Here is a 27,156-nt window from a genome sequence, read left to right on the forward strand (position 1 = left end):
GTATCACTGCATTATTTGGTAAAGTCGAATTGATTGCAATGCAAAGGGAAGTAGTCGGAAACACAGACATGAACCAAAATGAATATCATTGCACCCTCAAACATGGCAGTAGTAGGCGATGCTCAAGACATGAAATATCAGAATGAGCTGGTGCACAGCATGGCTATCCCTCAATGGCTCTCTTGCTGCAGATTTATGGGACAACCTCCAATCATTTCCCCCTGGAATCCATTATTTCTGCCTCCTTTCTTCTGTCAAGGTTGTGGGTGTCGAGTTGAAACGACTTTTCAACCCAAGCTAACAGTTAAATTTAGCAACTGTTTGTATTTCACCTGTGTATTTGTGCACCTGAGCCATAAACAACATAAAAGAAGCTAGACCTGGCATATGTTTTATTCTATTTTCCACCTTTTTTCTTTAAAATTAGTTGTACTGTGGCAGAACACTGTTAAAAAAATAAACTTGAATGGCAATACATCAACATGATCAAGTCTAGTGGTAGATTGACTTTCTTCATCTTCAAAAGTAGTGGCTTTATGGAATCCTCTAGATTGAATCTTGATCGAAATGTGGATTAAGTCAATTTCTCTTGAGGATATGATACCAATTGAAGTTACATCCAATAAAGCGTTTCTTTAATAAACAATGAAGCTCAGAACAGAAAAACCTTATACTGCATATCATCAATTTTGTTGATTAAAATTATCCTTCATGGAAACCTCTGAAGTTTTTATTGCAATGAATCTGATAGTGTTGGAAACTGTATGATTGCACAGGTGTGTTTGATTAATGAACTCATAAACCATGAATTGCTGTTTTATGTTGTTGCGTTGGTTAAGGGGTTCTGTGAAAGATATTCATATTTGTGTATACATATAATTTTGAATGCAGTATCAGAAGCAAACCTTATGTGTGGCAATCATTTAGCTTTGTGAAGTCTTAAGCATGGCCCTTAACTTCTGAGGAAATCAAGGAGGCCATAATCTTAAAGAAATTACTCCGTGTTTTTCATGCGTTATCACAAAGCCTATCAAAAGTTCTGTTCATCATTTGAATTCTTTGAAGTTAAAAAATGTCCCTTTTTTGTTGAGAAGAGTGCTGGCCTTTCATGTGCAAATCTAAAAGGGTGATATTTCCAATACAGGAAATAAAATGCCCCGGGGTCATCATGCTAATACAGAAACTCCAGAAAAAGTGTACACTTTACACTGATAAAACCGACTTTTGTGTTTCTTCTCAGTCTTTCATGTGCGATGTGTCTGTACCGTAAAATAAAGAATCTCCCTTGAACCTCAGACATGAATATTAACACTCCTATGTGCACCAATAAATATAGGCCAGTTGTATAATAATGCTGAGGGCAGATGAAAGAAAATTACATTTCCATGTGTCCTATGTTTGAATACAAATCATTTGATATTATGATGAATTTCTCATTTTATTGCTGTACTCTTTAAAATAATTATTTCGAGATATTCTTATTTCACAAATCTGAGCAATGTTTTTGAACGACTCATTTAAGGTCAAAATTAATTTAAAAAATGTATCCTATTTGCTTCCTCTAATGCATGGTCACACTGTGAGCAGTTTATCAGTAAATGTTGTTTGCCTTTGTAAACTTTACACATTACCATTAATTTTTTTTAGCTTTTCCACTAATTTCACTAGTGAACATTAGCCAATAGCCACATTTTCAAAACGAGAATTGAAAAAATCAGTCTGGCTCCATTTTGGTATGTAAGTGTTCTGGTATGTAATATTGTAGAAGTAAAATTGGTTATAAACAGCAAGTTTTAAAAAAATGCAAACGTTTTACCCCTCATTAAAATATACTTGTTATTGCACACAAAATACACTTTATTGCAGAAAGTATTGAGACACCCCTCCAAATCATTGATAATTTCCATGGCCAAAGTTATACACTGTAAAAAAAAAAAATGTTATTTTTTGTTGGTTTAACTTAAAAAAAAGTAATTAACCTGGTTGCTTTAAAATTTTGAGTTTATTGAAATTAAAAATTTGAGTTGATACAATGAAGGAAATTTGTTTAATAAATAGAAACTCAAAATATTTTTGTATCTGAACCATATAAAAAATTTGATAAATCATGAAAATAGCACTATTTGGCATATTTCACTGCGTCTTCAGAAATAAAACACACACAATTACCCAATATGCTTACATAATCTTTTAATAATATTTTAATAAAGTTTGAAGAATCTCAAAAAATGTTCATTGTATTAACTCAAAATTTTAATTTCAATGAACTCAAAATTTTAAGGCAACCAGGTAACTTTTTTTCTAAATAATTTTTTACAGTGTAGGCACGCAGACGTTTGTGAAAGAATGGGTCTCTCTAAGGAGCTCAGTGAATTCAAGCATGGCACTGTGATAGGTTGCCACCTGTGGAATAAGTCCATTCATGAAATTTCCATACTACTAAATATTCCAATCTGTTAGTGGTATTATAAAATTAGGAACAACAGCAACTCAGTCACTTAGTGGTAGGCCACGTAAAATCACAGAGCGGGATCAGCACATGCTGTGGTGCACAGTGCACAGAAGTCTTCAACTCTCTGCAGAGTCAGTAGCTACAGACCTCCAGCTTCCTGCATGTGGCCATTAGATTAGCACAAGAACAGTGTGTATATTCATGGAATAGGTTTTCATGACCGAGCAGCTGCAACCTTACATCACAAAGTGCAATGCAAAGTGTCAGATGCAGTGGTGTAAAACATGCCACCATTGGGCTGTGGAGACGTGTTCTCTGGAGTGACGAATCATGCTTCTCTGTCTGGCAATCCGATGGATGGAACAGAGTCCCACAACCCGATAGAACACCTTTGGGATGAATTAGAGTGGCGACTGCGAGCCAGGCCTTCTCGTCCAACATCAACCCCTCACGATTGTGCTTCTAGAAGAATGGTCGGAAATTCCCATAAACACAAAACTTTTGGCAATATAGTGTACATCATGGTCAATTGTGAATATTACATTTCAATCACATTCTTAGCCAAAACTAAAACCACAGTATGACAAAAGGGAAAGCTGTTTAAGATTTACACAGTCACAACCCATGATTCTTTGTTTCTCAATTCCACTATTGCCCTTTTCCTTTCTTGATTTTCGTTAATTTTTACAGCTCTAAACCTACTGTTCATCCTTTCCATTACTAATGTGTGATCATGTTAAAACAGGCCAAAATTCAACCTTTAGGAAACCTTGAAGTCACAATTCATCTCCTAATTTGAAGGCTGCCACCCTACTGGTGCGCATTCCCTCCAGCAGATAAAATCTATGAGCTTGAAGGGTTTTAATGAGGCAGAAGATTCCTGTTAGCGATGGCTTTTTAATTATCACAAGGACCACTTCGCTTGTCTTCAGGAGGGGAATGAAATGATTGGCTGCATCAAATCTTTGGCACTATTATGGCAGGGCCTGGAGAAATACACCGAGGCTTAACCTTTTATTCAACCTCAGTGACTGTGATTTTGCAAGTTAGATACTGGATAAAAATATGTGCGACCCCAGCAACCAAAGTTTCATTTTATCTTCATGACTGTGGAAGCAGACAGCAAGGGTCCATTTATGTTACACTGAACATCTTCTCATAACAAGTGCTTGAGTTAGCACATCTGAAAACAAATAAGGTGTCCTTAGTTTACATCATTACTTTTAAATCATGTCGCAGTTGAAGGACAAAACAGCAGTGGGACGTAAACAAGAAATCAAGTGGCTGTTACCAAAGCAAATTTATTTTTGTCACTGTGTGTATCCTTCGTAGTTCAATGGGTCTGCAGTACAAACACAATGCAAAGTCATACTGTGAGAGACACCCGAGAGACTAGATATGACTTTGAACATTATTTCATTAGGGACCTTATGAACATATTGTTTTAAACTAGAGGTAATGTGAATGTTCCCATGACGAAGGCATGTTTTTGATTGTGTGGGAACAATCTCCGCGGGGAAAGCCGATTCCCAATTTCTGAAACTTCTTTGTGGTTTACTTGGTAGCCTACTGGCTTATGGGCCTTTGAAATTCTGATTAAAGAATTAGCATTCTCAGGAAACAGAACAGGGCAAATGATGAAGCAATAAGGGAACGCAGTGCACCATGAGAGCTGACTATACTTTACAAGGGAGCTTAACATTTTCACTGCACTCTCAGGGGGAAAAAATGTACAGCGTGCACACTTGCATTGTACAATACAGACATTTTAAGTGTCCAGGATTTCAGCAACATCTAAGCTAAGCTGATATGCTACAAGCCTTTAAATGAATGGATTCATTCTAGTGCTGCGGGAAAATAAGCGTGATGAATAGCATACAGTACAGACATGTTCTGTAAACAACAAATTTTTATTTGGGGATGCGATTCATCACAATTCATTTTTCCCCAGCACTAATTCATTCTAATATAATATGAGTATAATGGATTTGATGGCACTATTTTGATGACCTTTATACCCTTTCTCCATCTTGGGGGGAGAGTAAGATAAAATAATCTCAATGTAAAAAATAAAATAAAACACTGAAAAGACTTGACTTTTTAGAGGTCTTCAATTAGGTCTTGAAGGTCTTTAATTAACAAGAGTAAACTTTCATTCTCAGTGTTTTGTAGTTGTGGGTAGATTACTTAGTCAGTTACTGATTCCATATTAACACTCATCCATTACATTATACATTTAAAGGAAGTGTATGTAAGATTGTGGCCAAAACTGGTACTGCAATAACTGTAGAGGGGTGTTTTTTTTTTGTTTTTTGTTTTTTTACTTAATTGCCATTTTACTCAGTTTGAATGAACAAAAATGTGTCAAATGTTAAGTTAACCTAAACCATTTGTGTTGGGACTACATTAATCATTTATGTTGTGCTGACTTAACAGGGCAGTGTATTTCTAGTTCCCAGCATGCTTGGAATGAATCAGGAGAGAAAATGTTGAAATTAAGTGCTGTTTAATGTTTTCTATACTAAAGGGAATTAACTGTTAACGTTTGAGGTTATATTTTACAGTTATATTTGACATTTAAAAGTTGTGCTATGTTGTTTCAATTTCTTTAGGTTACCATTATCGTGAAGTGTAGACCTTGTGGGTAGGTTGTGCTGCTCTCAATGAGCTCTAACTGTGCTAATGCCAGTGAAGAAAATGCTTTACTTGATCATTACTTACATGTTGTAATTAGTATGTGCTTAAGTGTTGTTGACTAATAGATTTTATAGAAATAAAGACTAAATATGGTTATCAGTTCTCCCCCTTTTTATTCTACTTTATTTAGTTGGAATGTATTTACTTGTAGTTGTAACCAAATGATTTTAAGTTCATACAACAAGATTGCAACATATTATTTCAAGCAATTCAATTTTGTTGGAAAAGCATAATTGAATTACGTGGAAATGTTTTCCTTAATTTAATTATGTTCATTCAACATGTTATTTTTTTGAGTGTAGATATTGGCTATTCCATTCTTTGTTATCAAAAACATTAAGTGCATTTAATATTACATTACGTCAAGGTTTCCCAGACTCGGATTCATCATGGAACTGCAGGGGTTTGTGAGTTTAATCAACAGTTAAGTAATTAAAAATAAAAAGCTATTAAGTAAATAAAAAAATTAAAATAAATCATACACCACTTGCTAAAAAGATTTTAAAATATATTTTGCTTGCCTGCATGTCATGCGACCATTAACCAATCAGAGAACCGTGAACATAATTTTGTTACTGTAAACCATGAACACAGCATTATAACTAAATCCAATAATCCAATAATGTGGATTTTGACCAACCTGTGGTCTTTCACAAACCTAGACGACCTTATGAACATAGATAGGCAGTAGGCTATATTTGAAAGGAACATTTTAAAGATTTAAAGGCTATTGGGAGACTGTAGACTAAAATGTAATAAAATCTAATTACAAGTATTTCATTTTAGGAATTTATTTATATAATCCAAATTACATGTAAAAATTACATCTACCAAGCACTGCATGCATGGATGCCTACATTTATGACATCATACCAAAACCAATGTTTGGCTCTTTCGTCATTTATTGAACATTAAACATGTGGATTTACAATTTACTCGTGTGGATTAAAAAATTAAATACAATCTATAGCAGAAACTAGTAGTTATAAATATATACATGATGAAATTTAAATAAATAAAAAAGAATACACTGTATAAGTTCCAAACATATATTTGTTCAGTGTAGATGTATATAACCTACAGTTGAATTGTTAAAGCTTTCTGCGAATGATCCATAGAGGTTATTTTTGGGCTACTGCACATGCTTGGGCTTTTTCTTTTTTGAAAAGATATTTAGGTTTCTACTGCCATTTAGTGGCTAAATTCAGAAATGCAATTTAAACATGTATGGAATTGGAATAATGTTGGTTTGATTTTTGCCACAAAAAAAGTTGGACAACAAAAGAAATGGGGTAGTTTTTCTAAAAAGATTCAACACCACATTTCCAACACTACAATTCTTTTTAATTGGTATATTTGCATTACATTCTTTGACTAGATTGATATTTGTAATACTGTTCTTAAAAGTATTTAAAAAAAATGTGTGTGTGATGTGTTTTTTTGTTGTTGTCTTTATTCTGAAATCCAAAAGAACATTTCAGTTTATGAACATTTTAATGAATTTTAAAATATGCTATACATATGCCTGCTTTATTTTACAATATATGTACAATGCAAAAAGGGAAGGAACATTTAGTTACAAATAAAATCTTTTTTCGCCACAGCAATGATACTGTGTGCATGTTACAATCTATTCAATAGGCATGTGACCAAGTTATTAGTCTCACCCATGGCATCTTACAAAACTCCAAAAAGTTATTTCTGTTTAAAAACATTACATTCATACATCCAAAACATTATTTGTTTAATCACAGCCAGAGTACTCACCTCTCGTTGTCCATATCAAGCCTGTGGGTAATTCTGTCCAAGTGCACCTGATCAGATGGGTCCACTCTTTCTTTCTTATCTTCTCTTTGGTTTCAGTCACACTTTGTGATATAAGCTTTCCTTTTTGCTTGATGCCACTGGTCTTGTTCTCTCTGAAGAGACTATAAGCAATTTCTGTCTTGAATCCACTAAATGCTCGCCTGCTCAAGACTTCATTTTCTGTTTCCCATCCCTTTTCTCTTATCTGCAGTCAGAACTCAAATCCATGCATTCTCATCTTTGCTATGACAAATTCTTTTTCTCACTTTTTATCATTGGAGGAGTTAATTATGCAGCCTTCTTTTTTCCTGTTGTATATAAGATGGATTATTTTTCTGACAGAAAAATTTATGTTGAAAACAAAACACTTTGATGGCATTAAATATGCATATTTGGGTGCAACATGAAGAGCACTTAAATCTTCATTATAAAGGAATGGAGGAAAGTTGTCATGATGTGGGTTAAAAAATGTCTCGGGTTACTTCCTGATAAAGCGGGAACAAGATGCTGCGTTTCATATTCTAATGAGATTGTGTGTTGTTAGAACAGTTGTGAGGCATGTGTGTCAAACGCGGCAAACTTCAATAACCTCTGATGATGACGTCACTGGAATGTGTGATCATGGATATAAATGTGTGATCATGAATATAAATGTTCTCAGGAGATATAAATAGATGCCTTCATGTTATAACTTTGTCTGAAGAGATGTCTAGACACACCCACAGTGCGGTAATGATGCACAGCATCTCCTTTCTGCTTTTTCTGGGAACAGTGTTACAGTCAAGTATAACTCAAGACGTTCCTTATTAAAATCTATGCTTTTTTCATTCCCTATCAAAATCTACTCTCTTTTTTTTCTTTTTTCCCCTCAAATTATTATTATTTTTTAGTTATAATACAACCATATCTCACTTCTTGTATTACACACTAACATAACAGGGACAATAAAACAAACAAGATTTGTCCATCACATGCTAAAAAAAACATGCACTTTTTATTCCTTGATAAAACAAACCCTTTCCAAATACAGAATCTTTTCACATGACGTTTTGCAAACATGGTGAGGGGTAAAAGCTTGTGTTTTATATTTGACCTACACTGCTACAGGTGCCACAAATCCAAACAATGCCATGATAGGATCCAGCTACATAGTTATATACCTCAGAAAGTTGATCAAACAAGAAGTTTCAGAAGGTGCAGAGCTTATGACACATGAGCTGGTCAAAATCTGCACTTGATGCTGTGTTTCATAATTGGAATGATAATACCAATGCCGCCAACTTGAGAAAGTGTCTGGATCTCTCAAGGTTGTGTAGTGTGTGCACGCACAAAAATTGGAGAAGTCTCAGACACAAGTTTGGGATGTTGACTCATGAAAGCCCAGGGTAGCATGAACATCCAAATATAAAATATAGAATGAGCCCTAACTCCTAGTGGCAAAGTTTAACTGTGCACCTCATAGCATCCCTCATGGCATCCCTCACCCAATGTGACATTGTATTAGGGTTAGGGTTGCGGCCCACATAGCAAATGAAAAGTTGCTCTGACTTATGCCACTAGCTGGTGTGTTGGACGTAAGTCTGAAGAGCACAAACTGGACACAGTAAGTGGAGCTTCTCCTGCTTCGGCGCAGTGAATGGCTTCATTAATGACCAGATGCACAGTTGAGAATGGAACTTTGGGAAGAGAGTTAAGGTGAGGGTGCAATAGGTACTGTTGGTATAAAATAGCAATGAGCAAACCAGGGGTAAAGTCTAAAAAGGAAGGTGAGACAGACAGAGCCTGCCCAGTTCTCTCTAGCGAAGTAATAGCCATGGGAAAAAAACTTTCTGACTCTAGTGGCTCAGTACCACGAAGGGGCTTTCACTCTGACAGGAGGCCTCAGATGCCTAGCCTCGCAAATGAAGCGAGTGGAGGAAGCACTGGCACTCAGAACAGTCTCTACTGCATCAGCTAAAATCCCAGCTTATCTTAATTGGTACCCGTCAGGAGCCAAATGTAAAGGTTCCAAAGCTTGGGTCGGGGATGAAATATCGTCCCCTGAAGGGGTCTCCTGATCAGAATCACCCAAGGTGAGTGGTCAAGGAGGGTTTTTATCTCTGAGAGCTAAACTAGCCAACCAGCCAAGCACTATCAATAAGAGGCAAAACCCTTGTTGACGGACCTTGGCCAGGACTCCCGAGAGCAGAGCGTTCAGTGAAAATGCATAATGGTGTAGTCTTGGCCATGCATGGGCCATGGTGTCCAGGCCCATGGGATGCTGGGTGATTCAGGAAGAAGTAGAGGGGACATTGCACTGTTTTTTTTGTGAAGGAAAGAGGTCCACCTCTGCTTCGTAAAATCTTTCCCAAATCTGTTTAAAGGCCTTGGAATGGAGATTCCATTTTCTGGAAAGAAAGTCTGCTCCCACATTCAACTGCAATTGCCCTAAGTGAAAGGAACTTGTCCTGAACTCACAGCAGAACCTGCTGTGCTCTGTTCAGACGGTGCAATTGCAGTCTGCCTTCCCGATTTATGTAGGTGACAACCAAAGGACGTGATAGCCCCTTAAATGCTGGGATAATACGTCAAGGCCAGAAATACAGCCATCAATTCAATTGATGTGCCAATCGAGATGACAACCTCTCCAGATCCTTTGGGTTGGACAGCCATTTAAGACTGGACCCAAGCCCATGCAGGAAGCATCTGTAGTAAACTGTATGAAAACACACACCTAGAGTGGGACCCAAGTTGAGAAACCAGGGTCTGAACCACATAAAAGCCTGCAGCGTGTAACCCTTATTTGCCTCAGAGGATTGGCCCTTGGATGAAATCCCCTGGCTCTGAGCCACAACTGAAACAGTCTCATGTGCAGAAGGCCTAAAGGTAACACAGAGAATGCAGCTGCTATAAGACCTAGAACTCTCTTAAAGTAATTTCCTGACCTATTCTGATCTTGCTCATGGTGCTTAAGATGGACTCAACACGTGCAGAAGACAGCTGTGCCCGCATTGTGACCCAGTCCCATACGACCCCTAAACACCTCTGTCCTATTGCCAGAAGAGAGAATGCTTTTCTTGGTTTTGAGCCTCAACAACAGATATATGAGATGAGTGAGGAGGGCATCCCAATGTCAAAGTGCAAGCCCTTGATACTGGGCCAAAACCAGCCAGTCGTCTATATTATTTAGAATGCAAATGCCCTGGAGTCGCAATGGAACCAGAGCTCCATCCATGCATTTTGTGTATGTGTTGGGTGAGGCCAAATGGAAGGACCTGATATTGGTAGCCTAAACCGCTTTGAAATGCAGCATTCTGTGCAGAATTCAAATGGGTCTGATATGTTTGTTGTCTGCGCCGACTTGATCCGCGCTGCAAATGATCCGCGCTGGGCTCTCGTGTCTGTAGTCTAAATTTAGACCAGAACCGTTGGTGTGTGTGCGCTGCTGCGGTGCGTGAAACTAATGTGAAAACAGACTTCATTCACCTCATATGAAAGCTTATTTACACTGAATCGTTTCCTATCACTTATATAGTGTGCTATGTGCCTTTCACTATGTAGAAATAAGTAAATGTGTGTTAACAACTGACAATTTCAGCCACAGCGTAGGGGGCAGGCTTTAGATTCTAGAAGATTTGACGAGAAGGTGAAGTCTGCAATGATGTCATCAAAATCTGAGATTCTTTTTAACTGAAGTATAGAGACTGTAAATTTGGAATGCTTATATCTCCTAAATGCAAATTTTGTCATTGTTTTGGAACATAACCGCTTATTCATAACTTTAAGGCTAACACAGTCATACTAAAAGCTAAACAACTTAAATTTAGATTTCAGTGGGACTTTAAGGAATGGATGGAAAGTAACTTCCTCCAGCTGAACTCCAGTAAAAATGAGGCACTACTGGTTGGTAAGGCAAGGCAAGGCAAGGCAAGGCAAGTTTATTTGTATAGCACATTTCATACCCAATGGCAATTCAAAGTGCTTTACATAGAAATTAATTAAAACAGTGGTAACAAATGCATGAGAAAAAAAAAGAATACCATATGGACGAATAAAGAATTAAAAACAAGCATAGTTAAAACAGTCGTAAAGTTATAGTAATTAAAAATAATAATAATAATAATAATAATAATAATAATAATAATAATAATAATAATAATAATAATAATAATAATAATAATAATTTAAAAAAAAATAAGATAAAATAAAATGGTCAGATCCACAATAATGGTCTGATATAAAAATAAACATTCTTCAGTTTACTGCCTACAAACATGTACCATCTTAATTAGAACACCTCTCATTCATTTCTTTCTCAAACACGTTCATAACATCCATTTTTAATCACTATTCCCTGATTTTTACTCAGGAACCTTCTTGTTAAAACCCTTACTCACTCATCATACCCTCCACAGATTTACACATACTCAAACCTTATTGTCAAACTTACTATTTCCATCAAACCCAGTTTTCACTCGTCATATTCAACTCAAAAGAACATATAAAATAAACAATAACCAGAGATAAGAACAAAGGTAAACTAAAACAATTATAAAAAGAATAAAGAGATAAGATAGGGTGCAATCAGTCGGACATACAGTGCTCAGAGCTCATTCAGTAAATGCACAGCTAAACAGATGTGTTTTGAGTCTGGATTTGAATGTGGCTACTGTTGGAGCACATCTGATCTGTTCAGGAAGTTGGTTCCAACTGCGGCTGGCATAATAGCTAAAAGCAGACTCTCCTTGCTTTGAGTGAACTCTTGGTATTTCTAACTGACTTGATCCTGCTGATCTGAGTGATCTGTTGGGTTTGTATTTAATCAGCATATCTGCGATGTATTGGGGTCCTAGCTCATTGAGTGATTTATAAACAAGTAATAGTACTTTAAAGTCGATCCTAAATGTAACTGGAAGCCAGTGTAAAGACCTGAGGACTGGTGTGATATGGTCATATTTTCTGGTTTTGCTCACAATCCTGGCAGCAGCGTTCTGTATGAGCTGCAGCTGTCTAATGGTCTTTTTAGGAAGGCCAGTGAGAAGGCCGTTACAATAGTCCACCCTACTGGTGATGAAAGCATGAATGAGTTTCTCTAAGTCTTGCCTGGAGACAAAACATCTAATCCTTGCAATATTTTTCAGATGATAGTATGCTGATTTAGTTATTGCTTTGACATGACTACTGAAACTCAGGTCGGACTGTAAAATCACTCCAAGATTCTTGACTTGATTTTTTGTTATCAGACCTTTAGCCTCAAGATACGCGTTCACCTTGAGAATTTCATCTTTGTTTCCAAATGTAGTGATTTCGGTTTTGTCTTTGTTTAACTGAAGATAGTTTTGGCACATCCAGTTGTTAACTTCATCAATGCATTTGCACAGGGAGTCAATGGGGCTGTAGTCATTAGGTGATAGTGCTAAGTAGAGCTGGGTGTCATCAGCATAGCTGTGGTAAGCAATATTGTTCTTTTTCATTATTTGGCTCAGTGGCAGCATATACAGGTTAAACAGGAGTGGTGCAAGAATGGACCCTTGTGGGACTCCGCATGTCATGGATGTCCACTCAGACTTATGGTCTCCTATACTCACATAATAACCTCTCCCTTCTAAGTATGACCTGAACCATTTGAGGACCATTCCAGAAAGCCCAACCCAGTTTTCCAGCCTGTACTCCTGGTACTCCTGTACTCCTGGTACTCCTGGTACTCCTCATCAGAGCCCCTCCTCCTCCTTATCCCAACTCATCTTTGACGGCCAGGTCATCACTTTCTCCTCCTCAGTCACAAATCTAGGGGTTTGGTTTGACCCACAGCTGACCTTCAATGACCACGTTAAGCACATTTGTATAACTTCCTTCCACCACCTTTGAAACATCTCCAAATTCTGTTCCCTTTTAACCTTTCCAGATGCAGAGAAACTTGTCCATGCCTTTGTCTCCTCCAGGCTGGACTACTGCAACGGACTATTCTGTGAGATTTCTGGCAGAAATATCCAGATGCTTCAACACATCCAGGACAGTGCTGCCAGAGTCCTTATGAGAGTCCATAAATATGATCACATAACCCATCCTAAACTCATTGCATTGGCTCCCTGTTTCATCCCGGATCGACTACAAAATCATCCTGCTCACACATAAATGCATCACCGGACATGCACCACCATATCTACAGGAACTCATCACTTTGAAATCCTCCACCTGCACCCTCAGATCTTCAGGCCACGTGCTTCTTCAAGTTCCCACCACCAGGCTTAGTACCATGGGAGACTGAGTTTCTGCTCGGCTGCACTGCGGCTTTGGAGCCACCTTCCCAGTGAGCTGAGAGCAGTAGAGCCTGGACCAGTTTAAAGGGGGGAAATGCTGTTTCATGCATACTGAGCTTTTTACACTGTTAAAGACTTGGATTCCCATCCTAAACATAGACAAAGTTTCAAAAACTAATGTTGGGCGTTTGATGGAGTATTTCTGTGTCAAAAATACTCCTTCCGGTTTCTCACAAGTTTCTAAGAGTTTTTTTCGAGTATGGGTCTGCTTGACGTCAACAGAGCGGAAGGTCCTTGTATGGGCCATAGGGGCTCTTCTCCAAGCCTGCAGTCTCCCTCTCATTTACTGAAGCTTTCGCGCCTCGATCGCCCCCCGGTGACCGGTCCCAGTATAGCCGCCCCTCTGTGTTTTCTAATGGACGCGAGACAAACTAAACAATTAAATTACACTTCAAATATTTTTTCCCCAAAGTTAGATTATGTCATTGAAGGCAGTTATCATCACGATGATTTCATTTCAAGTGTTCGTTTTTAAAATAAGTTTAGTTTTAGTTAGTTATCTGACGCTTTAAAAACAGGGGGTGTGAAGTCATGATTGACAGCTGAGACTGACGTCTTCTCTGAGTGAAGTTGTCACTGAGGCACTAACGGACTTTTTTCGGAATTTTTGGGAGCAGATTGGTGCTTTAGCTTTAATTTCTACATTTCCATAAATGTTTATTTCACACCAACATAATTAATTGTTCTGCATCTGCGAGAGTGTGGGCGGGCTTTTGATTTCGCAGCTGTCCTTCCTGCTCTACTTCCTGCGCTCTACTGCGCAACTCCGGTCCCGAAATCGCTACTGCGCAGACTCCCAAGATGTCAGCGCCGTGCACCCCCGCCTGAAAGCTTGACCAGAGCGAGAGAGGAAATGCACGCCGCCCATAAACACTCTCTCAGGTTCAGATCCAGTCTGAGCAACACTTCTGTGGCGCCACACTTCACTTTATTCCAATGGGTGACATCAAGCAACTTCAACGCTTCAGCACAGCATTCCGGGAAGGCAGCGCTGCATTTGAATCGATTTGAACACAGAAATGACGAGAAGCGTCACATCACGCTTCAGTCGCGTCGATCTCCACGGTCACTGCTGTCACAGGACTTCACGAAATCAAGTTACCAAAGAAGTGTGTTTTTGACAGAAAGGTCCCAAAGATAAAGGTTCACGGTCGTGCGCGGTGAGTAAAACTGCTTCAAATGTCTATGTTGTTGGCTATCGTCGCGTAAGTAAACATTAGTAAACAACATGATCGTGTATAACATTAGTTAATTTATCAATGGAGCATGCGATCTATGGTGTGTGTTTAAATACATTTGTTTAGCTGACCACTATAGGTGTCAGTTTGATTATTGTAAAACCACCCAAACATAAACCTAGGGGACGTCCTCACAAAGCGTGCTTCGTCATTCAAATGCACTAACGGTTACTCTATTGTTGTTCTATGTATAACTTTACACTAGTCTGACGTGCAAAACCATTTTGCTTGCTACTGCTAATGTTTAGTCGAATAAAATAGTCCATAAACCAAATCATGTCCTCATAAGCTGCGAGTAAACACACACAAATGTTGACAGGCCACTAAATTTAGTACATACCACAGAGACAGACGTCCTGCTGTTGTTGCTTCTCCTGTTCAATTTATTTCATCCTCCGGATCTGATTCTGGATCATATCTGTATTAGTTAAATCTGGGTAGCATTTTCTTCTACACGCTTGATGTCAGCTTTCAGAAGGTCTCATGCAGTAGCTGCGTGCGCTCCTCATTCTTTAGCTCCGCCCACACTATACACCTCCAGGCGCTCGTTTTTTTTCAGGAAAGACTCGGTACAGCCTATATTTCTTTTATAAATATAATCAAACTAAAGATTTTCGGAGATATGAAGGATGCAATACTACTCTATAGGTACTCAAGATTGACATGAGATTGACTGAAACTGAGGGCTTTTATGTGTTGATTGTTTGTACTATTCTATATTTTTACTTTTTTATTCATTTTTGTTATTTTTCCCTTTTTCCATTGTTGCACTTTGAGATTCTTGGGAATGAAAATAAATAAATAAATTAAAATCTATTTTTTAGATAGATAGATAGATAGATAGATAGATAGATAGATAGATAGATAGATAGATAGATAGATAGATAGATAGATAGATAGATAGATAGATAGATAGATAGATAGATAGATAGATAGATAGATAGATAGATAGATAGATAGATAGATAGATAGATAGATATTGTGAAAACCCCCGTTTGAAGGGGTGCAGTTTAAAGACTTCCATGTTATGCATTATTTGAAAGTATCCGGAATTAATTGTGTCTTCCACAGAGAAAATCAGAAAAGACTTAACGTTAAATGAGATTGGATTCATGGGATGTTAATGCCCAGGTGTAAAACAAATTATAGTTTTATGACCAACCGTTTTGTTTATAATCAAATAAAAGATAAAAAATAAATAAAAATGAATTACACACAGGTACAAAAAAATAATAACAATATTTTGGAGAATGGATATTTGTTTGCCTATCCGTATGTGGCTAATAACGGAAAAATACTGACAACGAAGTCCTGACGAATACAAATCAAGTTCCTGTGTGACGTCAGGCAGTCAGTCAGGAGGAGGCTCGCGCATAACATTTGTTACCCACACTCCCACAGTGAGCTGCAATCGTGGCTGACCGGTTATCGTCTCAATACTCACAAAAACATCTATTTTTATATTTATCTTTTTTTCTCTTTGACAAGAACGAGACCAAAATCAAAACTGAGGTTGCCTTAGTAAAGGTAGGTTCTTTTGTATAACGTAAATTAAAATGGCTGCTCTTGTGAGAGCGTGAAGGCAGAAAATGGCGTCGTTATAGAACAAACACCTGAGAGCGTTTTTGTTTGTATTACTGTTAATATAAAATATTAAAATATGTGTCAGTCGTTCGTTAGACATATTTATACGTATATTTTGGCCCGAAGCGTGGAAAATGCCACGTGACCAAAGGCACCGCACAAGCTAGACATTACGCAAAATAAATGTTAGTAACGTTATATCTGTTTACGTTTTGTTGACGTTAACGTTAAGTGTTGGTTAGTTAATTCGCCCGTCTTTCGTGCTAACGAAAATGAAAACTGAAAGGCGTTATTCGGAGTTTGCGATTTTTTTTCTTTGTTGCCTCTGTTAACGTTACTGTGTTAGCAAGCTAAATGTCTAACGTTAGTCTCTTTTGTTATAAAAGGAGGGCAACGATTAATTACCGACCAAATATTCATACTATAAAATGTTTGCTAATATTTAAACCTCAATCTCTGATGCAAATTAGGCCTTTTCGTCTTAAGGAAGAGGAAATCAGTAACGTTAAATCTCTTGTCAGACTAGTAACGTTTCCTCCAGTGTACGTGTAACGTACGCAATCATTACTGAACACGTTAGTTGTGTTTTCTCACTTCCTTGACTCTTTCCTAATCTTGTTTTTATTATTTCTCCCTTATACAGTTCGGATTTCCCCACCCCGCCCTTTGATTATTATTCTTTTGAAGATTCTTCGTTGTCAAGCCGCCAAAGTGGAGAGTGTGATTGCAGAAGGGGGTGCTTCTCGTTTCAGGTGAGATCAAACATCAATCACTGGCCAGGACTTTGCTACTAGTCTTTCTTAACATCAGAAGATATGTAGTTTAGTTATAGTCTAATAAAAAATGTAGGGACTTTTTACCCTAAAATATATTTACATCATTTTTTGTTCAGCCAAATGCTTCATTTTGAGGCACCCAATTTCAATGGGATTTCCCAATGTTGAAGCTTTTCAGGTCAAAATGATATGTATAGGTCTACTCTCAGTTTAAACACCATGAACATTGTGTAATGACTGGCATTTCTCTCTATCGCACACTGGTTCAGTTGCGTTTTAGACCCGAGCATCTGCATTGACGCCGCACCAATCGCCTTGAGCAAGTGGACAGTTCAGTCGATTTAACTTAACACATGACAGAGGGGTAAAGAATTTGCCTGAATTTTTAAAAGGATGTTTGAATTGAAGATTTAATTAATTGATCATCTTTGATTAAGATGGGTATCTTAAAATGTCCTAACTTGAGTCACTCAGATGTTGGGGTTATCACATTTAAATATAAAGTCATAAGGTGTATTAACTGGTCCACTAGTTCCTTTTTCTGCTACTTTGCTGTTAAAATGGTTTCCACACCACAACAAATTGGATAAGTGTAAGCCAGTTAAGTATGGGTTTGTGGTGGTTGCTGCGTGAAAAACATTTTGAAGTTGTCTAATCTAATATCGCTTTTGTTCTAGTGCTTCTTCGGGCGGAGGAGGAGGTAGGGGTGCACCTCAGCACTATCCCAAGACTGTCGGTAACAGGTATGCCTTGCTAAAGTCCAGAACAATCCAGCTTTGTAACATGCTTTTGAGGTTCTAATTGCTTTGTTTCTCTTTAGCGAGTACCTGGGGAAAACCCCAGGGCCTAGCGTTCAGAGATGGGTTCCTTCACGAAGCACTAGACGAGATGTCAACTCCTCCAATGAAAAAGAACATCATGATGCAATATTTAGGAAAGTGAGAGGGTGAGTGTCCTTAAGGAGTATGAATATTCACTTCAGCAGTGATGAGATTAAAGAAGTCTCTGTTTTGAGCTCTTTTGTTCTTTGTGCTCTGGCCCTATTGAGCATGTTTTTGTTTGTCAGCTGATGCTCTCTAGCTCAGATAAGCATGAATCTTTACATGTGGTAAACTGTGGTCTTTGTTTTAACTGGTACAAGATGTTGATTCTTTGCTTTTCTCTTTCAGCATACTTAATAAGCTGACCCCTGAAAAGTTTGACAAGCTATGCCTTGAGCTCCTCAATGTGGGCGTAGACTCAAAACTCGTCCTCAAAGGAGTCATCTTGCTGGTAAGATGATTTTGCATCTTTTTTTAAAGTGTACATAGCTTGATTACTGGCTGCTTTGTTTTTATTTTCTGGCTTAAAAGGTGTTCAAGAATTTGATTGGATCATTGTAATGTTACAAATCAGATTGACATAGTAACCATTGTGATGCCACGCCCTGTGACACACACTAATCCTAGTCTCTTCTATAGTTAACCTAAAAACTTTACAGGGATTGCTCTGTAAATTAAAGTGAGAATATAACTCATGCATATCCTATTTTAAATACTGTAGTCTACAGTGGTGTAACATCACATCGTTAAACGATATATCACAATATACAAATGTGACGATATGTATCGTTGATGGAAACAATATGATTTGTGATATAGTTGCTTTACCCAAGGCTCGACTTGCTCTAGTTGGCCTATTTATAAGGTATAATTCACCCAAACACATTTACAAATACTGTCATCATGTAGGCTACTTACCATCATTTCGTTTTTCTTTTAACTTTGAAACGCAGATATTATGAGATATTATTTATGAAACCTAAGATTTCTGTCCCTCCATTTAAAATGTATCGTTCCTCTCAAACTTAAAAGATCCCCCAAAAAATATCATGAAGGCATCGTAAAAATAACTAATCGAGTGTCTATTCCAAATCAATCTTCTGAAGAGACCTGAAGGATGGCTCATGATGAACAGATTTACAGCAACGCACATTCTGTAGTAAACCTGGACGTTAAAATGATTGCGTGGCGCGCAAAAACTCGAGTGAGTAAAATTATTGGATAAACTAAACATTTACAGTTTGAGAGCAGCCATTTTGACATGCTTTCTTGCAGTTAGAACTGAGACGGATTGTATTGATCATCTGAAGCATACACACCGCTGGAATGACACTTCTCAATGTCAAAGCGGAAACCTCATTTAAAGCGGCAATCTTTAGTGAAAGTGCAGTATGATTGTTCAAAGTATGATTGTTCAAAGCATTTTTAGATGGTTTATTCTTATATGTATAGTGTATTAATATCGGGAGAGGCATGATGCTATCAGCACTGGGAGATGCTGTCTGTATTGGAGGCATGAGTAATGCGTGAGGGGAAAACATGAAAGTTTATGGAGTTTCAGTAACATTATTACATTAAATGAATATAATTATGCAATGGGGGAATACTTGTGGGTCCTAATAATAATACACAAATAATAATAATATTATTTTAATAGTGTGTGTGTATTGTTACACTCCTAGTAGTCTATGCCAGATATATGACGTGTTAGTCCGTGAAAATATTGTCAGACAGGCAGATCTTGATATTGTTAACCTCTTGTTACATTTTACACTGTACATGTAATAGTATACCCAAATACTATGATGATGGGCATTACATTTGAGCTGAGACTGACGAGAATGAATGTCCACCGGTATAACGGCAGCGCTTTATTAAACTCAACCAAACGCATCCTCTGAGATTAATTGGATATAGACTACATAAGTAATCTTACAACTTGCATCTGCAGAAAAGGATGCGGATGGGCACATCACCGCACTAGTCTGATGTAGCTCTCATTGTGGATTTCCTCTTAACAGCTGATACACTGGGAACTAAAGCACAGAGGATTTACGACTATTACAATCGTGTTCTTATTATAGTGCCATGTATATGACAGATTGGCACTGCACATCTTGCATTTCACTGTATTTCATGATCACAGTGATTCCAGACATCCCTGCAGTGGGTGCTTCAGAGCTGTCTAACGCTAACCAATCAGACCTCAGTTTCTGCCCAAAATGCTGCTTTAACCAATCAGAAAAATAGACAAATATATATTTTAAAGTCAGGGTGATCTTTTTTTTTTCCGTGATCGGTCATCACTGGCACTTTCGAGTACTCAACCACTGTTGCCCATCCCTAATGTAAAGAGATGATATAGTAAACCTGCTCCCCACCCCCACCGTTTTTTTTTTTTTAAGCGAAAAAACTATATTGTGATATCATTTCATGATGTAAGATTTATTATCTTCACTGAAATGAGTTTGCTCACCTGTTAAAACCTTACATAAAATCTTTATTGACCTCTTAATAAAACATTAACATACCCCAACAGTATGTTTCTCTTCATTTCATAGCTTTTCGATCACTTAATACCGGAAGTTTGGACCACCCTTTAAAGGGGTTAGTTCACCCTCCAAAACGATTTCATAACTCACCCTCATGTCGTTCGTAACTCACAAGACTTATCTTTGAAGCACAAATGTGAATAAAGCCTAAATCCAGTCTGCTCATCATATAAAGCAATCGTGTCTCTTCAGAAAATTTGGAATAAACCGATTGATTCACATGGATTTATTTTACAATCTCTTTATGAAATTTAAGCGTCAGTTGCATGGCACAATGAAATTAACCCATAAATATAGCTATATTTACCATTCATTACTGAAATACATGTGGCTACATATTCATTCTGTTGTTTCCTGTAGATCGTAGACAAAGCCCTAGAAGAGCCCAAATACAGCTCACTCTATGCTCAGCTATGTCTGCGGTTGGCAGAGGATGCACCAAATTTTGATGGCCCAACACCTGAAATCCAGTCATCACAAAAGCAAAGCACAGTGAGTACCTGAATGTCATATCTGTGTTTCTTAAATTTCTAAACCAAATCATTGGTTGCCAAGCTAATTGCCCTTTTAGTTAAATTTTTTCACTGTGAACCATATTTATTTTCATAAATGTACATTTGCCTGCAGACTTTCAGAAGACTTCTAATTACCAAGCTTCAAGATGAATTTGAGAACCGCGCCAAAAATGTTGACAGTGAGTCACTTTTTTTTTTTTACTCTATCCTACTTGTTGTTTTATTGCAAGGCAATATTATGCTCTGTGGAAAGTTTCTAATATTTAAATGTCTTTGCCTTTAGTCTATGACAAACAAGACAACCCTCTCACCTCTGAGGAGGAGGAGCAGCGTGCTATTGCCAAGTTCAAGATGCTTGGCAATATCAAATTCATCGGAGAACTCGGAAAACTTGACCTCATCCATGAATCTATCCTTCATAAGTGCATCAAAACAGTGCGTATCCCACTTAATTTCATTCAACATATCCCATTCAACATTTAGTTCCACTCCATTTTGTGCTTTGGTTAATGGTGAGTCAGTGAACATTTTTTTGTTGATGGTATCACTCTATGCTTTCTGTAGCTTTTGGAGAAAAAGAAGAGGGTCCAGCTCAAAGACATGGGAGAGGATCTGGAGTGTCTCTGTCAGATAATGAGGACTGTAGGGCCCAGACTCGACCATGAAAAAGCCAAGGTAAGACCTAGCCCAAGAATATTTAAGGGTCACTATTCTTAATTTAATTATTTGATATTGAGTGATTGAAGCCAATTTAATGCATTTCAAGTTTTTACTATTTTGAAGGATCTTGTTTCAAGTAAAATTAAAGGTTTAACTTTAAAGTGCACAAATATATCATTTAAATATGAGCATTAAAATAAAATATTTCTTGATGAAAAACACGTGTAGGTATTAAAGGTTGATTTTTAGGGTGTCAGTGATTGTAAGGGATGAGTTTCAACCATAAGTGTGTTGCAGGCTCCTGCTCTTTCTAAAACTGACTACCGTATTTTCCGGACTAAGTCGCACTTTTTTTTTCATAGTTTGGCTGGTCGTGCGACTTATACATCAAATTTAATTCATACTTACTGACAAAAATAAACATATAGCCGCGAGAGGGCGCTCTATGCTGCTCCTGTTCTGATATGTTCCTGAAAAAAATTACTGAAAACAGAAAAAAACTTAGACAACAACTTAGAAAGACTGAACACAAACAAAATGCCCTAATTCTGCAAATTACAAACTGCATGTAGTAACATATGCAGCCGAGAACAATTCACACAGCGTTCGTCTCGCGCGGCTGAGCCTCTCCCGGCAGAGAGTTCAAGCATCTGTGGACTCGTTCCTTCAGCTCTGGCCATCTTGCTTAGTCTGCGATTAGCTTTCTTTTTCTTCATTACAGTTAAAGTATCGTCTGCTTTTCGCCAGTCTCATAAGTTTCTCACTCACTTCAAACTTTCTTTCTTCTGCTTGGTTATGCACAGTGAGCGGGCGCGAGCGGGTACATGCATGCGCGCGCGGCTCCTGCTCTGCTTCTGCCCTAATGCGACTTATAGTCCAGTGCGTCTTGTATGTTTTTTTCCTCTTCATGACGCAATTTTTGACTGATGAGACTTGTATTCCGACTTATAGTCTGGAAAATTAGGTACTTCATTTCACCTTGTTCTTAAAATGTATGATTTTTTTAAATATTTATTTTTATAAACTGACCTTGTATTTGAAAGAGCCGGACTAATGGTATTGGGATTTTTTGGAAGCAGTTTTGAAGAACCTTTTAGAATTTTTTTCATAAACAAAACTTAGACTGAGATGGAATTGTTATTATTATTATTTCTAAAGCAGTTTTAAGGGGATGATACAGCCATTAAGTAGCATGATTGCAATTTGTGGAAATACTCCATTTATTGTTTCCTTTCTCACAGTCTTTAATGGATCAGTACTTTGGCCGTATGCGATCCTTAATGAACAACAAGGATTTGCCTGCAAGGATTCGTTTCCTACTGCAGGACACTGTGGAGCTGAGAGAGAACAATTGGGTTCCTCGCAAAGCTTTCATCGATAACGGACCAAAGACGATTAACCAGATTCGTCAAGATGCAGTGAAGGTGAGTCAGTGAGGTTTTTCTTTAGCATTTTTTACACTATGGAATCATTGACTCTGCTGTTACAAACTCATGTAACAATATAGTGTTGGTTATTAGATATTTTTTTATCTTTCCCTTTGTGAAGGATTTGGGTGTTTTCATTCCACCCATGAACCAGGGAATGAGAATGGACTTCTTCCTGGAAGGTCCCTTCATGCCGAACAGGATGAAACTGGATAGAGAAACTCTCGGGGGATTAGCCGATATGTTTGGTCAGATTCCAGGTGAGTTTAGAACCTGGGAATTGTATTTATCAGCTGTATCTTGATAAATGTACCACGTCTTCACATTAACTGCATTTCTATATGCAGGTATTGGCATAGGGACTGGTCCAGGTGTGATCCAGGACAGATTTTCCCCCACCCTAGGACGTCATCGTACAAATCCTCTTTTTAATGGCCACAGTGGACATATGACCTCCCAACCACAGTCACAGTTTGACTTGGGTACGAAGCCTTTCATCAAATCCAACCAGGTAAGCATAAACAATTTTTTTCAGCACTAGCAACAATATGCCTTTTTAAAAGCGGTTTATGAGATTGCTAAATAATTGTATGTCCTTGGGGACAGAATCAGCATTTTCACAATCAAAACCAGAACCATTCGAACCAGCAGCAAGCTCAATCTAAAGACATGCCTCCACGCTTCAAGAAGGGGCAGCTCAATGCAGATGAGGTAAACCAGAGACACTAAATACTGAGTCAATTCAAAACCTCTTGCACCCTGTGATTATAAAAAGACGCGTTATTCTGAGGGACTCAACTGGATGGTAGTTTCTTTCTTTCTTTCTTTCTTTATGTTCTGTTTCTTCCTTTTCTTCATCTCCTCCTTATGCTGCTTCTCTCCTATCCCTCATTCTTAAACTCCTACCCAGTCCGCTGACTGCGATTATGAGATATGAGGGTGCAAATTGTCACATTGGTCTTAAACATTTACATTTTATTAATTTATGTAACAATGTTTGTTTTTCTATTATCCATTCTTACAGATCAGCCTTAGACCTGCTCAGTTCTTCCTTTTGAATAAAAACCAAGTGCCAAAACTGCAGCCCCAAATTCCCACCATGATTCCTCCCAGTGCTCAGCCTCCACGGACACAGACTCCACCTCTTGGACAAGTATAAATCTCTCTAATCTTTGCTGAATTTGTTCTTTTTGACAACTGATTTCATATGGGAGCAATTCATTGTTGTTTTTGGGTGGGTCTTATCTTGCCATATGTTGCTCATCTTTCATGTGTTATTTTTAGCCTCCTCAACTTGGTCTAAAAACCAACCCACCTCTTATCCAGGAGAAACCTCAGAAGACCATTAAGAAACCACCTCCTGCTAAGGAAGAACTCCTGAAAATGACTGTGGGTATCTGTCTGATGTACTATTGTGTTCAAAGAGTTTTCATTACCGGTTGGATCGTTTCTAATGGTTTACTGATTTTTAACAATAGGAGAACATTGTGACTGAGTATCTGAACAGTAAGAACATGGAGGATGCCGTCAGTGGTGTGAGAGAGATGAAAGCTCCCAAACATTTTCTGCCAGAGATGTTAAGTAAGATCATCCTCTGTTCTCTGGAGAGGACTGATGAAGACCGAGAACAGGCTAGCACTCTTATCAATACACTGCGTACAGAGGGCTTCATCACTGGGGAAAACTTCATGTCTGTAAGTTACCTTGCTATTTTTTTTCGTAAGGAATCAAAAGCTTTGCATTTAGCATCTCATTCCAATAATTGCATTTAGCTAATTCTAATAATTGTGTTTTTTCATTAGGCTCTGCTGAACGTCTTGGATCAGTGCCCTAAGATCGAGGTGGACATTCCTCTGGTAAAGTCATACCTAGCCCAGTTTGCAGCACGAGCCATCATCGCTGAGTTGGTCAGTGTAGCAGAACTAGCTCATCCTCTGGAGAATGGCAACCACTTTCCTCTTTTCCTGCTGTGCCTGCAGCAAGCTTCCAAGCTCAAGGACCGCGAGTGGCTCACAGATCTTTTCCAGCAGAGCAAGGTCAACATGCAGAAGATGCTTCCTGGTAAGTCTCCCTCCTATACTGTTTTATTTTATTCTATTGGTCAATCACTGCTTTTAATCTTTAAAAAAAGCTATGAATTACAATTTGTATTTATTTTGCTATATCAGTAGAGAAGTCCTCTCTGAAATCTAATTATTTTTTTGGTTAGATTTTTTTCCTATGAAATTGGGTTGATTTGGATTGCAGTCTTTTAACTAGAACTTTGTTTCTCAGAAATTGACCAGAATAAGGACCGTATGTTGGAGGTTCTTGAGGGTAAAGGTTTGAGTTTCCTCTTCCCCTTGTTGAAACTGGAGAAGGAACTGCTGAAGCAAATCCAGGCAGACCCCTCCCCTCAGACCATCTACAAGTGGATCAAAGACAATATTTCTCCCAAACTCCACACAGACAAGGGCTTTGTCAACATACTCATGACTAGGTACAGTACATGTATTTGCATCACATGCATAAAGTATATGCAAGACTCAGATTTTGTTATTATTCATGTCATAGTTAACAAACCTTGCTGTTTTTCCATTTAACAGCTTCCTGCAGTACTTCTTTGCTGAGCTTGGTGTGACCGAAGATGACGAGCAACTGTCCTCCCCTTCTAAAGAGCAGCTGGACCAGGAGAAGCAACTATTACTCTCCTTTAAGCCAGTCCTGCAGAAGTTCCTCCACGATCACACTGACCTGCAGGTCAGCGCCCTGTATGCCCTGCAGGTGCACTGCAATGCCAACGCTTTCCCAAAAGGTACAGAATTTACTCCGACTATAACATTGCCCTTTTTGAAATCAATAAAACATGACCTATTTTATTTGATGTTTGGGTCCCTTTTGAATGTATTTATTTATTGCGATTTAGGTTTGTTGCTTCGCTACTTTGTCAACTTTTATGACATGGAGATCATTGAGGAGGAAGCTTTCCTCGCATGGAAAGAAGACATTTCCCAGGAATTTCCTGGGAAAGGAAAAGCCTTATTCCAGGTGTTTATTTAATTTCAAACTCTACAGTGTTCTCATGTTGTTTTTGTTTTTTGCATGCACATTTACAGATCTTTTTGTTTTCAGGTGAACCAGTGGCTGACTTGGCTTGAGACAGCTGAGGAAGAGGAGTCCGAGGAGGAAGCCGACTGAGGGACTAATCCTCATAGTACATATTAATTTCCTGCTACATGACTTGATGTCTTCTCTTTGGTTTCCACACTTTGCGGTAGCTCACTCGGCCTACTATATTACACTGCTGCTAGGCTCATGAATTAAACGAAAGACAGTAATACCAATATCATAACATCTGTTTGCTTGTCATCTGGTTTATTTGTAGATGATAAATCAACCACTATGCTTTTTCAGTAGAATGTGTTAGTCAGATCTCCCTTACATGTTCTGTTTTTGTTTCACAAGACACAGGACAGGAAACCTTTAAGTGTCTCAGCGAAAGTGAAGCTGTCACCTATATAGAACCAATTTGTTTGCAGTCTGTGTGGGGGATTGATTTAAAATGAATCATGAGATCCTAGTTGAATGGCCTTCATGGGTTATGCTGTAGACACTTTGTGTTATTCTGGGTCGGTTGCAATATCCTTCAACCCTTGTGCATGATTTAACCATCTAAAACTGTAATCACTGTAACTTTTTAGCAGTTTTCACTTCTACCTCCTACTGAATAAGCATTATTTAGTGCAGGCTTCTGATATGTCTAAAGTTTTAGTCTTGAATTAAGATCCAGAACAACTGCATAGTCATTCAGTTTTGCACAACACTACCTAATATCTCAGCTTGCAGTAGAGTTAAAGTGCTTTCCATTTGAAGATTCAGATGTCGAGCTACTAGGGTCAATGTAATGCCTCTTCTGCCCCAGCCTTACTATAATGTTGTCTGCAGTGTGTTCTGACAAGGTAACTGAGATGTATTCTGTCTGATGGCAGTAGTAATTTTACCCTTCAGGTCCCTCTAAACTTCTGCAAATTATTTCAATCTTAAACCTCAATCTGGTGGATTATTTTAACCTGCCTTTTAATTGGTCATTAAACGTAAACAAAAATCCTTGATGCCCATTTAAGGGGAAATGCTTTTGCCCTTGTCAATAAGGGGTTCTCAAAACCTTTTATTGACAGGTGTTTAATTGTATTTGACAGTTAATCTTGTTAAACTTACATTTGCCAACATGTTAACTGCAATTCAATTGTCAAATGAAATGGCTTATGATCATGTCATTGTAAGGCTGTTTAGTGCTGTATTCATCACCACTATTGCTGAATTTACAATAAAGGAAAAACTTGATCAGCT

The 27,156-nt window shown here is 38.0% G+C and overlaps 1 protein-coding gene and 1 non-coding gene across 2 annotated transcripts; both read left to right on the forward strand.

The window, feature by feature from the left end:
- Positions 1–15,832: 15,832 nt before the first annotated feature.
- eif4g2b (eukaryotic translation initiation factor 4, gamma 2b) lies at positions 15,833–27,155 on the forward strand. The gene is made up of 22 exons (XM_067420368.1): positions 15,833–16,019; positions 16,720–16,828; positions 17,122–17,216; positions 17,530–17,595; positions 17,673–17,798; positions 18,022–18,124; positions 20,586–20,717; positions 20,853–20,919; positions 21,024–21,175; positions 21,305–21,415; positions 22,642–22,824; positions 22,949–23,087; positions 23,175–23,338; positions 23,434–23,538; positions 23,852–23,980; positions 24,112–24,216; positions 24,306–24,521; positions 24,630–24,888; positions 25,102–25,306; positions 25,413–25,621; positions 25,733–25,854; positions 25,939–27,155. Exons 3-22 carry the CDS (start codon positions 17,206–17,208, stop codon positions 26,002–26,004), a joined length of 2,670 nt encoding a protein of 889 aa, XP_067276469.1. The 5' UTR covers positions 15,833–16,019; positions 16,720–16,828; positions 17,122–17,205; the 3' UTR covers positions 26,005–27,155.
- LOC137043997 (small nucleolar RNA SNORD97) lies at positions 23,582–23,770 on the forward strand. Its single transcript, XR_010898605.1, has one exon. It is a non-coding gene; the product is annotated as a small nucleolar RNA SNORD97 (small nucleolar RNA).
- Position 27,156: the final 1 nt, after the last annotated feature.

This window comes from Pseudorasbora parva, chromosome 16, assembly GCF_024679245.1.
Source record: "Pseudorasbora parva isolate DD20220531a chromosome 16, ASM2467924v1, whole genome shotgun sequence".
Taxonomy (NCBI): Eukaryota; Metazoa; Chordata; class Actinopteri; order Cypriniformes; family Gobionidae; genus Pseudorasbora; species Pseudorasbora parva.